General features: G+C 40.3%; 1 protein-coding gene across 1 annotated transcript; it reads left to right on the top strand.

Moving 5' to 3' along the window:
- Positions 1-5735: 5735 nt before the first annotated feature.
- LOC112075439 (GTPase IMAP family member 4-like) lies at positions 5736-10279 on the top strand. Its single transcript, XM_024142440.2, has 3 exons — positions 5736-5854; positions 7105-7155; positions 7272-10279. The coding sequence occupies exons 1-3, from the start codon at positions 5824-5826 to the stop codon at positions 7922-7924; spliced, it is 735 nt and encodes a 244-aa protein (XP_023998208.1). The 5' UTR covers positions 5736-5823; the 3' UTR covers positions 7925-10279.
- The last annotated feature ends 1809 nt before the right edge of the window (positions 10280-12088 follow it).

The raw sequence follows: 12088 nt of genomic DNA, 5'->3' as shown, positions 1-12088 counted from the left end.
CTGCACTGCCGTCTGCCAACGCCATCTGAGCTGTCCCTCTGTCCAGCGCCGTCTGAGCTGCCCGTCTGTCCTGAGCCTTCAAAGCCGCCCGTCTGTCCTGAGCCTTCAGAGCCGCCCGTCTGTCCTGAGCCGCTAGAGCCGCCCGTCAGTCAGGAGCCGCCAGAGCCGTCCGCCAGTCAGGAGCCGCCAGAGCCGCCGCCAGTCAGGAGCCGCCAGAGCCGCCGCCGTCAGGAGCAGCCAGAGCCGCCGCCAGTCAGGAGCAGCCAGAGCCGCCCGCAGTCAGGAGCAGGAGCAGCCAGAGCCGCCCAATTTTGGTCCGATCCTTGCTCCTCCTCAAGACGAGGAGGAAGACGAACGTTACAAATGTCATATACTGCACCATTACTGAGGGTTGTTGTATAAGGACAGTTTAACTGCCACAAAGAATAGGCAGTTCATCATTCATTTAATGCATTCAAAATATTGGTATGTAAAATACATTGTCTTTACTCTTTAACCACAGACAAAATGGCTGTGAAATTGAGTGTGGATGTAAGGAACTGAATAATAAAATAAAATGCCTTGTAACACTACATTTGATATATAAAGCATTTTCAGTCACAGAATAAGTAACTGTTTACTGTTATTCTCTTTCTTGACATAATACTGAATGTGTTGTATATAATAGACCTACTGTAATATGAATACTTCTAAAGGTATATAAAGTATTTGACTTGAACAAACCATGATGTATGAGTTATCAATACATTATTTCTAAAGCTACAAATGCAATCCTGCCTTGATAATAATCTTTAACAGTCCATAATAGGACATACGCCTATATCTGCAATAGCCAACTCTCTTAAAAAAAAACTGTATTTACAATGAGAGACATAGAACCATGAAGCTGATTGGAGACGTACAATGTAAAGTGTTTTTAAAACTAACCATGGACATTTACCTTGGCAAATAATGGGATTAACCATACTATTACAGCCACTAGAGAGCACTCAAAATAAACCATGAAAAAGTAGCAAGAATTCTTGAAGAACTGACAGTGTGGCCTGGCTGAAAAAATAAGACATTCTACCTGGTAACACTGGAAGAAGCCAAGCTCTTCAGCCAAGACAGAGAACACCAGACATTAACTCTTATCTCTTATCACAATTTACAGGACAGGATGTTCAGAAATGTCCATTAGCTTTACTACTTTCATAATTAACATATGTTTTGCTTGTTACTCTTAGTGATGAATATTGACTTGGGTAATGCACATTTTGAGAGTCAAGAATGTTATATTTCCCTGAACGAGGGCATTTGTTTCTGCCTGTCAGCCTACATAAGACATGAACTACAGCATGTCTCTCCTTTACAGTAGGCATAATACATCTTCCCATTCCCTCTGTGGGAGCATGATGAATGACTATCTAAGAGCAAATAGTTCATATTCAATTCAGAACTAATTCACTGTAAAGTAAAGGGTCACTGAAAACTCAACTTGACCGCTTGTTTTGTTGCATCCATCAGGTATTGTAAAATGTACAGTAAACAATGGCTGCTTATTTTCATGGACATTGTATTGATGCTGGAAAAATATTGCTTAATGGTTTGTGTCTTTTTTCCTTTAAAAATCAATTAAACACTTTATAAACATTTGCACTCTGTTGCACTTTATTAATTTCCAGTCCAGTGTCTTTCAGTGCAAACCCAACCCATAGTAAATATCAGCTTTATAAAAACAGAAAACACACTTCACTGCAAAGTTGAAAGTCCAAAACTATACACTCTAAAGTCACTGCAACATGAATCTAAGATTAAAGACAATAACATTTAGAGTAATTATATCAACCCACAGCCTGCAATTGAATTAACATTGTACAAAAAAAAACATCAACATCTGTCCGTTTTAGCTACAGATATCTGTTTTTTTGCATGGGCTGTGTCTCAAATCGCACGCATCCGCCGATATCGCCCTTCCCATAGCCGCGGAAGTAGTTGGGGTGGGGGTAATGCGATTTTCTTTGCCAACTGGTTAGGGGGATTTGGGCGTGCTGAAGACGTCTATATTGGTCTGCTAATACAGGACTAAGTAAATGTTAGATTACATTTTACATGTGTGACATGTGCATGTCTTAATTAACCCAGGTGTATGTATTTGTCTCCAGGTGTACATAATTGCAGTTGGAGGCGGGGTTTGGCTGATACATACCTTACGTTTGGGTCAGTCTACAGATCCTCATGGCATGTGAAGGTTTGGTGTGCCCTTGGAGGATAGAATCTGATATGGTGTCATTTTTATTCATTCCAGTGTGGCTGACTGGACATGGTACTGTATGTTTGTATGTGTAGGGTGTGGGTAAAATCACTAGGGAAGCCCGCCCCTCCCCCCAAAAAAAACATATTACGTGTTGGTATAGTTGCGTTGTTTGCTCTATAACCTGTTAATTATATTTTCCTTGCGACCATGATATATATAAGCCAAAAGGCAGAGACAATAAGAAGACAGCGGCAGAAATAAATTCAACCACACTTTTTCTCATCACACAAAACTGAGAAACAACCTCTATCCAGTGGTCCACAAAGATAATGGGTTACTGTACCTTGTTAAACTACAGAGCATTGTATTCAAATGAAATGCTTAAAAAATATGTACAACATGTTTTTTTTTTTTTAAAAGAAGCGGGGAGGTAATATCATATGTGTTCAACAATACTGAATTGGATTGGTTAGCGTTTCTACCGTCGTATCATTACTGCGCTATGATTGGGTTAATGTCCACCCAGGTCGTGAGGTCATTTTCAGTTTGATCATGGCCGGGCAGGCGGCGCTGGGCAGACGGGCAGTGCAGGCGGCGCTGGGCAGACGGGCAGTGCAGGCGGCGCTGGGCAGACGGGAAGTGCTGGCGGCGCTGGAAAGATGGACAGTGCAGGCGGCGCTGGGCAGACGGGCACACCTGTAGGGAGGAGACGGAGAGACAGCCTGGTGCGTGGGTGTGCCACAGGACCCACCAGGCTGAGGAGACCTACAGGAGGCTTGGTGTTAGGAGGAGGCACCTGAAGGACTGGGCTGTGGGGGAGCACTGGAGCTCTGTTGCGCAGCCTTGGCACTACTCCCCCAAGCTGGAATACTACTCCAGCCCGGACCCTCGAGAGTGCAGGCACAGGTTGAACCGGGCTGTGGGTGAGCACTGGAGAGCTAGTGCCTACTACGCGCACCTCTCCCTTAGGCTCCACTCCCACATTTGTCCGGTACGAGCGGAGCGTAGGCATAGGACGCACTGCACCCTCCCAGCGCCCCGGAGACACAGCACGCAGAGCCGGCGCAGGATACCCTGGACCGAAACTGCGTACCGGAGACCAGACGCCCTGAGCAGGCACAATACGCCCTGGCTGGATGCCCACACTCACATGACACTTTCGGGGGGCTGCCCTATAGCGCACCGGGCTATGGGCACGCACTGGCGACACCGTGCACTTAACCGCATAACACGGTGCCTGACCAGTAACGCACTGCTTATGATAAGCACGAGGCGTGAGCTCAGGTCTTCTACCTGGCTTAGCCACACTCCTCTTTATCCTCCCCCCAAAATAAATTCTGGGGCTGCCTCTCGTATCTGTCGCGCTGCCGTGCTGCCTCCTCATATCGCCGCCGCTCAGCTTTTGCTCCCTCCAGCTCAGCTTTGGGGCGGCTATATTCCCCAGCCTGTGCCCAGGGTCCTTCTCCGTTTAAAATCTCCTCCCATGTCCAGGAGTGTTGAGATTTCTGCCGCTGCTGCTGCTGCTGTTGCTCCCTGTTACCACGCTGCTTGGTCCATGGTTGGTGGGTGATTCTGTAACGTTCGTCTTCCTCCTCGTCTGAGGAGGAGCAAGGATCGGACCAAAATGCAGCGTGGGTTGAATACATAATCATTTTTATAATAATAACGAAGACGAAAATACACTTGAACAAACTACAAAATAATAAACGACTTAATAGTGATATATAGAAAATACAGGAAATCACGTTTCTACTGCACTGCCCTTTTAATAATGGTTAATAATGAGGGTATTGAGCCAAATGTCAAATGAAATGATAATGCTTTAAAATGGGGCTCCCGAGTGGCACAGCGATGCACTTCATCTCAGTGCAGGAGGCGTCAGTACAGTCCCTGGTTCAATTCCAGGCTGTATCACACCCGGCCGTGACCGGGAGTCCCATAGGGCTGCCCACAATTGTCCCAGCGTCATGTGGGTTTGGGTTTGGGAGAGGTAGGCCGTCATTGCAGATAATAATTTCTTCTTGACTGACTTGTCTAGTTGAACACAGGTTCAGTAAAAACATACAACATGGTCTTCTGGAGCAGTTACATCTCTCTAATTTAACAAGGACTAATCTATTGATCAATGACGGTCATTTGTTGTGAATTAAATGGACAAATTAGATGTTAATAAACCAACGTTTAAATACAAACCAACACAGTGTCTGCCATTTGCTGAAGACATTTCTTCTGCATTGGTAAAGTAAGAGTTAAATGACGATCTAATTCCTGAATAAGACTGTCCGTAGGTGAAANTATATATATATAGTGTGCAACTCTTTATTTGTTATATCTTATTGTCATTGTACATACCATTTACAGTTGACTGAACCTTTCAAACAAGAATGATAGACATCAGTTCAACCAGTTTGCCATCCCTTCAAACATGCACCAGGTACAACCAGTCTTCAGAGGGAAAGTCGGTGTGAAATAGGCACATTTTTTAAGACGCACAGCCTTCCTGTTATTTGTTTTATTGATTATGATGAGCAATGCACTTTGTTTTTATTATTACTTCCTGTGTGTTGGGCACTGTGCACTGGACATTATAACAAGTGTAATATATACTCTAACATTGAGGGTTCAACAAGCCCCTGGAACCTCATCTTTGTCCTCAGGAAAATGTAATCCATGTAGATTACAATGAAGACATATCTGGTACAATCATCACGCTACTGATTTAACATTATCAATCGTTTGATGGTACAATGTAGTCTACAGTCAATGTACACTAAACACCAACCTAGAAATACACGTAGCAACCTTTGGATAAAAATGGAAGCTCTGGACTACACGGTTCAACATGTAGAACTCGCTCTGCCTTYACCTGGTATAATGTAGAGAATAATTGCTCAATCTAAATAGCTGTTAAATATCTATTTAAGTCGTATTTTCAGTTGTTTTAATCTCGTAAAAAAGCGAAAGTAAAAATGTAAACTACGGGAAGCATAGAAATAGCGCTAATAGAACCCATCCACCGCTTATCAGTCTTGCTTTCATGCGAATAACAGATCTATAATTTACCTTAACTATGTGAATTTAAATGGGTCGCCCACAATATTAAAGGCGCAATCTGTATTATTACTGCTGTTCATTGGTAATTTCAATAAATTATACACACCAAATTATTATTTACAAATAGAACTCGTCTCATGAGCTTGAATATAACTGCTTCATGAGCTTGAGTCAGAATAACTACAACAATTAAGTTGTTTTACTCCATTATTTGTAAAAAAAGTTTTTGTAACCCAAAACATTTATAGCTAGACAGAACATATTTATTAAACTATACATGTTCATTTCACAGACTTCCAGTCCTTGCATCTATAGCATATTTATGTGTTTAAGAATTTGTACATTTCTCCAGGCCCACCCCTCTTTATGGCATTAAAAAAAGGGGTTGGTCTGCAGTTAGCCTGCAAGACGAATTACAGATTGTGGCTTTCATGCTCATCTCAAACTGTACTAGGCGGTACTATGCACATGACWAAAGATTAATCCAACAAAGTTGTTAATACATTTTGGAATTTCAGGCAACATTGACGGCGATGGCGACTTCACAATGTGAAAAACATGACCGTAAGTGCATAATGATGACATAAGGTTTACATTGTTGTTTATTCTCACAATGGGTGTTGGGGATTGCGTACATTCGGGTGATTTATCCCCCCAAATGTTCAAAGTACAACACGCCATTTTGAAAAGTCACTAGACTCCATACTGTGTTTAATTTACTGTAACTCACTTTGGTGTATAATAATGTTTTTTTTTTTACAAAACATAAGTCCATCTCAACTACCTCATACCCCTGCACATTGACGCGGTACTCCTTTATATAGCCTTGTTATTGTTTTTATTGTGTTACTCTTTTTCTGAGTGCAAATATTTTGTCTTACTTTTTATCACTGTTGGGATGGACTCGTAGGTAAGCATTTCACTGTAGTCTACACCTGTTGTATTTATTACATGTGATCAATACATGTGATTTAATTTGATTAATGTTAATTTTGATCTGTTGGATTTCATATAATTTTGGTACCACAAGAATGAAAAAATAATGTTATTTCAAAGGTAATAAATAACTTAGGCCTACAGTTGTAACGATGTTCGTCTGAGGAAGAAGGAGAGGACCAAGGTGCAGCGTGGTACGTGTTCATGATTTTTAATACAGCTGAACACTAGAACAAAAAATAACAAAGCGGAACAAACGAAACAGTCCTGTCTGGTACAGACACAGAGACAGAAAACATCTACCCACAAAACCAACATGGAAAATGGCAACCTAAATAGGCTCCCCAATCAGAGACAACAAGAAACAGCTGTCTCTGATTGGGAACCAATTCAAGCCACCATAAACCTACAATCCCTAGACCATACCAAATCCCCATAGATAGACAACACCCCTAGACAAGACAAAAACAACTAGACAAATACAAATACTAAACAAACCACCCTTGTCACACAATGACCTAACCAAAAAATAAAGAAAACAAATATAACTAAAGTCAGTGTGTGACAACAGTCCCTTACTAAATTAGAATTTTACCTACCAGGTGTTTAACTACCATTTAATTTACTCACTGATCATTCGTGGAGAAACATTTTTCTAAACATATAATAGCCTGCATTCAGGCTCAAACAGTAAACTCCAACTGCAAATGAGCTCTTGCTCTGGTTGACTGGGTCACTGCCTGGGCTTACGGCCAAATACACTGACAGTTGTTTTGTGCTGTTTACTTTTTATTTTCAATTAATCCTATCTGAAATGTGATTTGTCTTAGTGATGTCTTTAGCAATATGTTGATGCAAACGTGTTAATTATATTACAGCGAGCTCAAGCAGAAACGAGAGAAGAGCCAGCATGATGTCTCCTTTAGAATGTAAGGTAGGCCTAGTTTGATAAAAATATAGCTGTTAATTAACACACACACATACAGTAAAACAATAAGGTGGATGTTATGGGCTTGAACTAAAATGATGTTTGTTTGATTTGTAGTTTCCGAGCTGAGTATTGTTCTGGTGGGGAAGACAGGAGCAGGGAAGAGTGCATCAGGAAACACCATCCTGGGGAGAACTGAGTTCAAAGTAGATTTTGCTGCAGAGTCTGTGACCAAACAATGTGATAGGAGCAGTGAGACAGAGATGAGCATTGCAGTCATTGACACCCCTGGTCTGTTTGACACTCAACTCCCAGAGTCTTCAGTGAGGACCCAACTGGTGGAGTGCATCGCCCTCTCCTCTCCTGGACCCCATGTCTTCCTGCTTGTTGTTGCTCTTGGTCGTTTTACAGACGAAGACCACACCCCTGTTGCAAGGATCAGGAACATCTTTGGAGAAGCAGCAGTGAGACACACCATGATTCTCTTCACCCATGGAGACACACTGGAGAAAAAGAAGAAAAGCATTGAGGACTTTATCCAGGCGGCTGGTGAAGGTCTGCAGCAGCTTGTTGAGACTTGTGGAAACAGACACCACGTCTTCAACAATGAGAACACAGACGACCGTGAGCAAGTAAAGCAGCTGATGGATAAAGTAACAGCCATGGTGAAAGAGAATGAAGGGAGCTGTTACACCAATGACATGTACCAAAAAGTGGAGACAGCCATCCAGAGGAGAGAGGAAGAACTGAAAAGAGGGTACGAAAAATAACTGAAAGAGAAGGAAGATCTGGAGTCACAATTAGAGCGAGCAATGAAGGCACTGGATCTGAAAGACTCTTATTTACAAGAAAAACAGAAAGAGATAGATGACCTGCAGGGACAAGTGAAACGGATAAGAGAGGACAAAGACTTGCTAAAACAGAAGAAACAGAGAGTCAGAGAGAAGGCAGAAAAATACTTTGACAATAAAAATATTGTTGTTGAATTTGCTAGAAAATCTACTGAACGCTGTACCACACAATGATGTTCTACACAAACATGTTGTAAAAGAGCAGAGCCTGTTGGCATGGTGTCATTATGAAGTTAATGATTGACTTCCTAACTCTCACTCCTTGTTGTGGGCAGCCATGTTAGGTTTGGACAGCCATTTTACTGTAAATGATTATACATAGACTCTGCAAATACAACAGCAGCCAGCATCTGAGCACTTATGTTACATATTAACCTATAACAGTTCTAACAACTGTAATTAATATCTGCCATACAAAGACAATGATACAAATAATGATTCTGTTGATAGCTTTTTACATAATGCTTGCTTACATAATGCAATATTAATCTCATGCTAATGTATATTATATTCTATGATGAATATTTTTTTATAGAATGCTACAAAACCTCAAAAGCAATATTTTCATAGCATCAATACAATGTCCTTGAAAATTAGCAGCTATTGTATACTTAAACAATAAGGCACAAGGGGGTGTGGCCAATATACCAGGTTAAGGGCTGTTCTTAAGCACAACACAACGCAGAGTGCCTGGATACAGCCCTTAGCTGTGGTATATTGGCCATATACCACAAACCCCAGAGGTGCCTTATTGCTAGTTACCAATGTAATTAGAGCAGTAAAAACCAACGTTTTGTCATACCCGTGGTATACGGTCTGATATACCACAGCTCTCAGCCAATCAGCATTCAGGGCTCAAACCACCCAATAAATCAAACTTATATTCATACTGTTAGTAGTAATGCTAGAGGACATTTCTGAACATCCTATCCTGTAAATTGTGAGAGGAGAAATCAGTTAATATGTGGTGTTCTCTAGCATGGCTGAAAAGCTTGCCTGCCTTAAAGTGGTCAAGTTAAAACGTATTCAGGCCCCTTTCCCAGGTTAATAGGAAAGGCAAGGCCAACTTTCACTCTCTTATTCTCTATCAGTCAGGGTTGGGATCAATCCATTTCCATTCTAGTCAAGTTAGGAATTACACTGAAATCAATTTCTATTCGATGCCTTTCAATAAGGAGAATTACTAAATTGGAATTTTGATTATTTTCTGAATTGACTGTAATTTATGATGCATGCAAAATCTGAGCAGGGGAAAGCAACCTGATTCTGCATTCATAGCCAAGTGGTAAGGTGGTAATGAATTACCAGTTGGATACATTCACGTGCTTTGAACTCGTTGAGAAATGCCGATTGGCAACAAGATGCATCGACTGTAAACTAAAAGCACAGCTAACAATCTTATAAACAAATGTTAGTGTTCAAAAATTAATAGATTTATTTGTATAAATAATGTTTTGTTGCATGTAACTTCCAAATGCTAAAGTAAAAATGCTCTTATTGAGGTAATTTTCTTAGTAGGTGAGGTCAGAAGTCAGCTACTGCAGAGTCGATAAAGTGGCAGGAAACCTTAGTTGAGCCATGCAGCGTCTGACAAGGGGAACAACTTCCTGCCCCTGTCACCATTAGACGCCCACAGTTGATACTGTTAGGGGGAGGAGAAAGACTACGACTCAAAGCACAGAGACTAGAAGAGGAAATGACTGTTTATACACCATATCCCCTCTTGTAGAAACCAGCCATCGTAGTGGAAGAGTCACATGATTTCATCTAAAATGTGTCTTTGCGTTATAACTCCCTGCCCTCTAGATACAACTTTATTTTTTAACTCGTAATACAAGTATGGTCACATCATTCACTGTGCAACAATGTTCTTTCTCCTTTAGGTCCATCCTTCCTGTTATGCTGCCATCTCTTTGAGTGTGATTTAGCAGCCCAAGTCACATGACTTCATAGAAAATGTGTCTTTGCATTGGAACTCCCTGCCCTCTAGACATGTTTGTGTTGACTTGAAAGTGTCCATAATGTATCAAGTTTCTAAGTTGATACAACAAGAGAATAAAAGAACTGTGGTGCATAGTGGATAATGAGGCTTTCTTTCAATTATGAGAACCATGGTTCTGTGAGGTCCTACAGTAAGTATTAGACAATACAGCATTAACACATGGATGAAGTAATTAATTACATTATGTCCCATAGGGAAATGTACTTGACAAATGCTTGATGGCTGAAATGTGTCCATTGTGAGTGTTAATAATACATCTAAGTAATACTTTATTAGAGAGTGTTAATAATACATCTAAGTAATACTTTATTATCGAGTGCCTCCCATCTTTTTCAGGTGTCTGTAACTCCTGATAAAATGTAACTCAATACAACAACCTTTTACAGTGATCACGAAAAAAAGAATAACAATACAACTAAATATTTGTTCATCAACCACCCAAGTGTCATTCTTAATGTAGGCTACAATAACGGTAGAATATATTTATTTTGATGTATTAAGTTTATAGGAACAGGGACAATGTACGACAAAACATGTCTCAGATGTGAGAAGTGATACGTTGCAACAGATTTAGTTAACATCTAATTTACATCTGCAGTCTTCCTGTCAACATGCCTTGTGGTAACCACAATACATCTCTCATATCTCATGACTTGTTTCTACAATAACACATCAACATAGTTTTAACAAGGCACACCTGTTAATTTGAACAGAGACAATGTATGACAAAACATCCCAGAAGTGAGAAGTGATGCATTGCAACAGATTTAGCTAACATCTAATTTACATTTGCAGTCTTCCTGTCAACGTGACTTATGGTAACCACAATACTTTCCATCTCTCATCTCTCATGACTTGTTTCTACAGTAAGACACCCATATAGATGTCGTTCTCCAAGTGTTCATTGTAGATAGTCCAGTGAGTTTCTATCCAGCTAAATACAGTCTATTGTCCGATGTTCCCTTTACCTTATATCTCCATCTCCCTATGTCCTGTACTAGTTAGATGATAGCACAGAAAGGAATCAGTTAAAGAGATAGATCTTAGCTTTTTTATTTCAGATTGGCAATGAAAACAGAAAAACAGGAAGGTATTTTCAGTGGACCTTTATTTTATAGTGCCATGAAATAACCATGAAATTAATAGTAATGGTTAAATACTAAATCTCCATTCTTCATGCTTCTGAGGCAGCAATGGGAGCTGTGACTGTGACTGCAACTGTAAATTAATATTACAGTAGCATGTAGCTTTTTATCCTGACAAGCAGAAATCAACTTTTCACTTTCACCTTTACTCAGGGAAATATAACATTCTGCACTGTCAAACGTGTGATAATAACCACATCTATATTTATGTTCAAGTATTGATTAATAAAATACATTTCAAATGACTATATTCTGTAAATTGTGAGAAGAGATATGAATTAATGTCTGGTGTTCTCTGGCTTTGCTGAAGAGCTTAGCTGACTTGAAGTGTTGCAGTTAAAATATATTTAGACTCTTTTCCAGGTTGATAGGAAAGGCAAGGCCAACTTTCACTCTTGGATTCTCTATCAGTTCTTCAATAATTCCCTCTAGGTTTTTAAAACTGTAGATTAGCTGTTGTCGACTTCCCTCTAGTGGCCATGATATTGATAGTCCCCTTGCATTTGTTCTGTGAAGAGACCATGTGTGTGAAGGGAAGGGATCACTGCTGCTACCTGGCTCTCAAACCAAGGTTAATGATTTAAGGAGCAAACTGAAGTAAAGAGGAGATTCAGCAGCTCTTGGAGGACAATGGAAGTAAAAAGCTTCTTTATTGTTAAAAGTAAAACCAATGGGACATATTTTTGTATTATTGTGCCTTTGAGCTGTATTGCCTGATTAAAATATATTTAGATAGGTGAGTTAGTCTTGTGGACATCAGTAAACACAATCTTGTGTAAATATTTACAAGTCAAATGGTCACAAGCCACATGGTTAAAAAGTTATTCATACATGTGTAAGTCATACATAATTATGTATAGAAAGCATGTTGTTGTGTGTGTGTGTGTGTGTGGAGGTGTTGGACAGTGGTAGAGTATTGGGAGTTTAAAGTGAGAA

This window comes from Salvelinus sp. IW2-2015, unplaced genomic scaffold (assembly GCF_002910315.2).
Source record: "Salvelinus sp. IW2-2015 unplaced genomic scaffold, ASM291031v2 Un_scaffold3156, whole genome shotgun sequence".
Classification (NCBI taxonomy): domain Eukaryota; kingdom Metazoa; phylum Chordata; class Actinopteri; order Salmoniformes; family Salmonidae; genus Salvelinus; species Salvelinus sp. IW2-2015.
The sequence above is the reverse complement of the archived record's forward strand: the minus strand, read 5'-3'. Positions and strand labels throughout refer to the sequence as shown.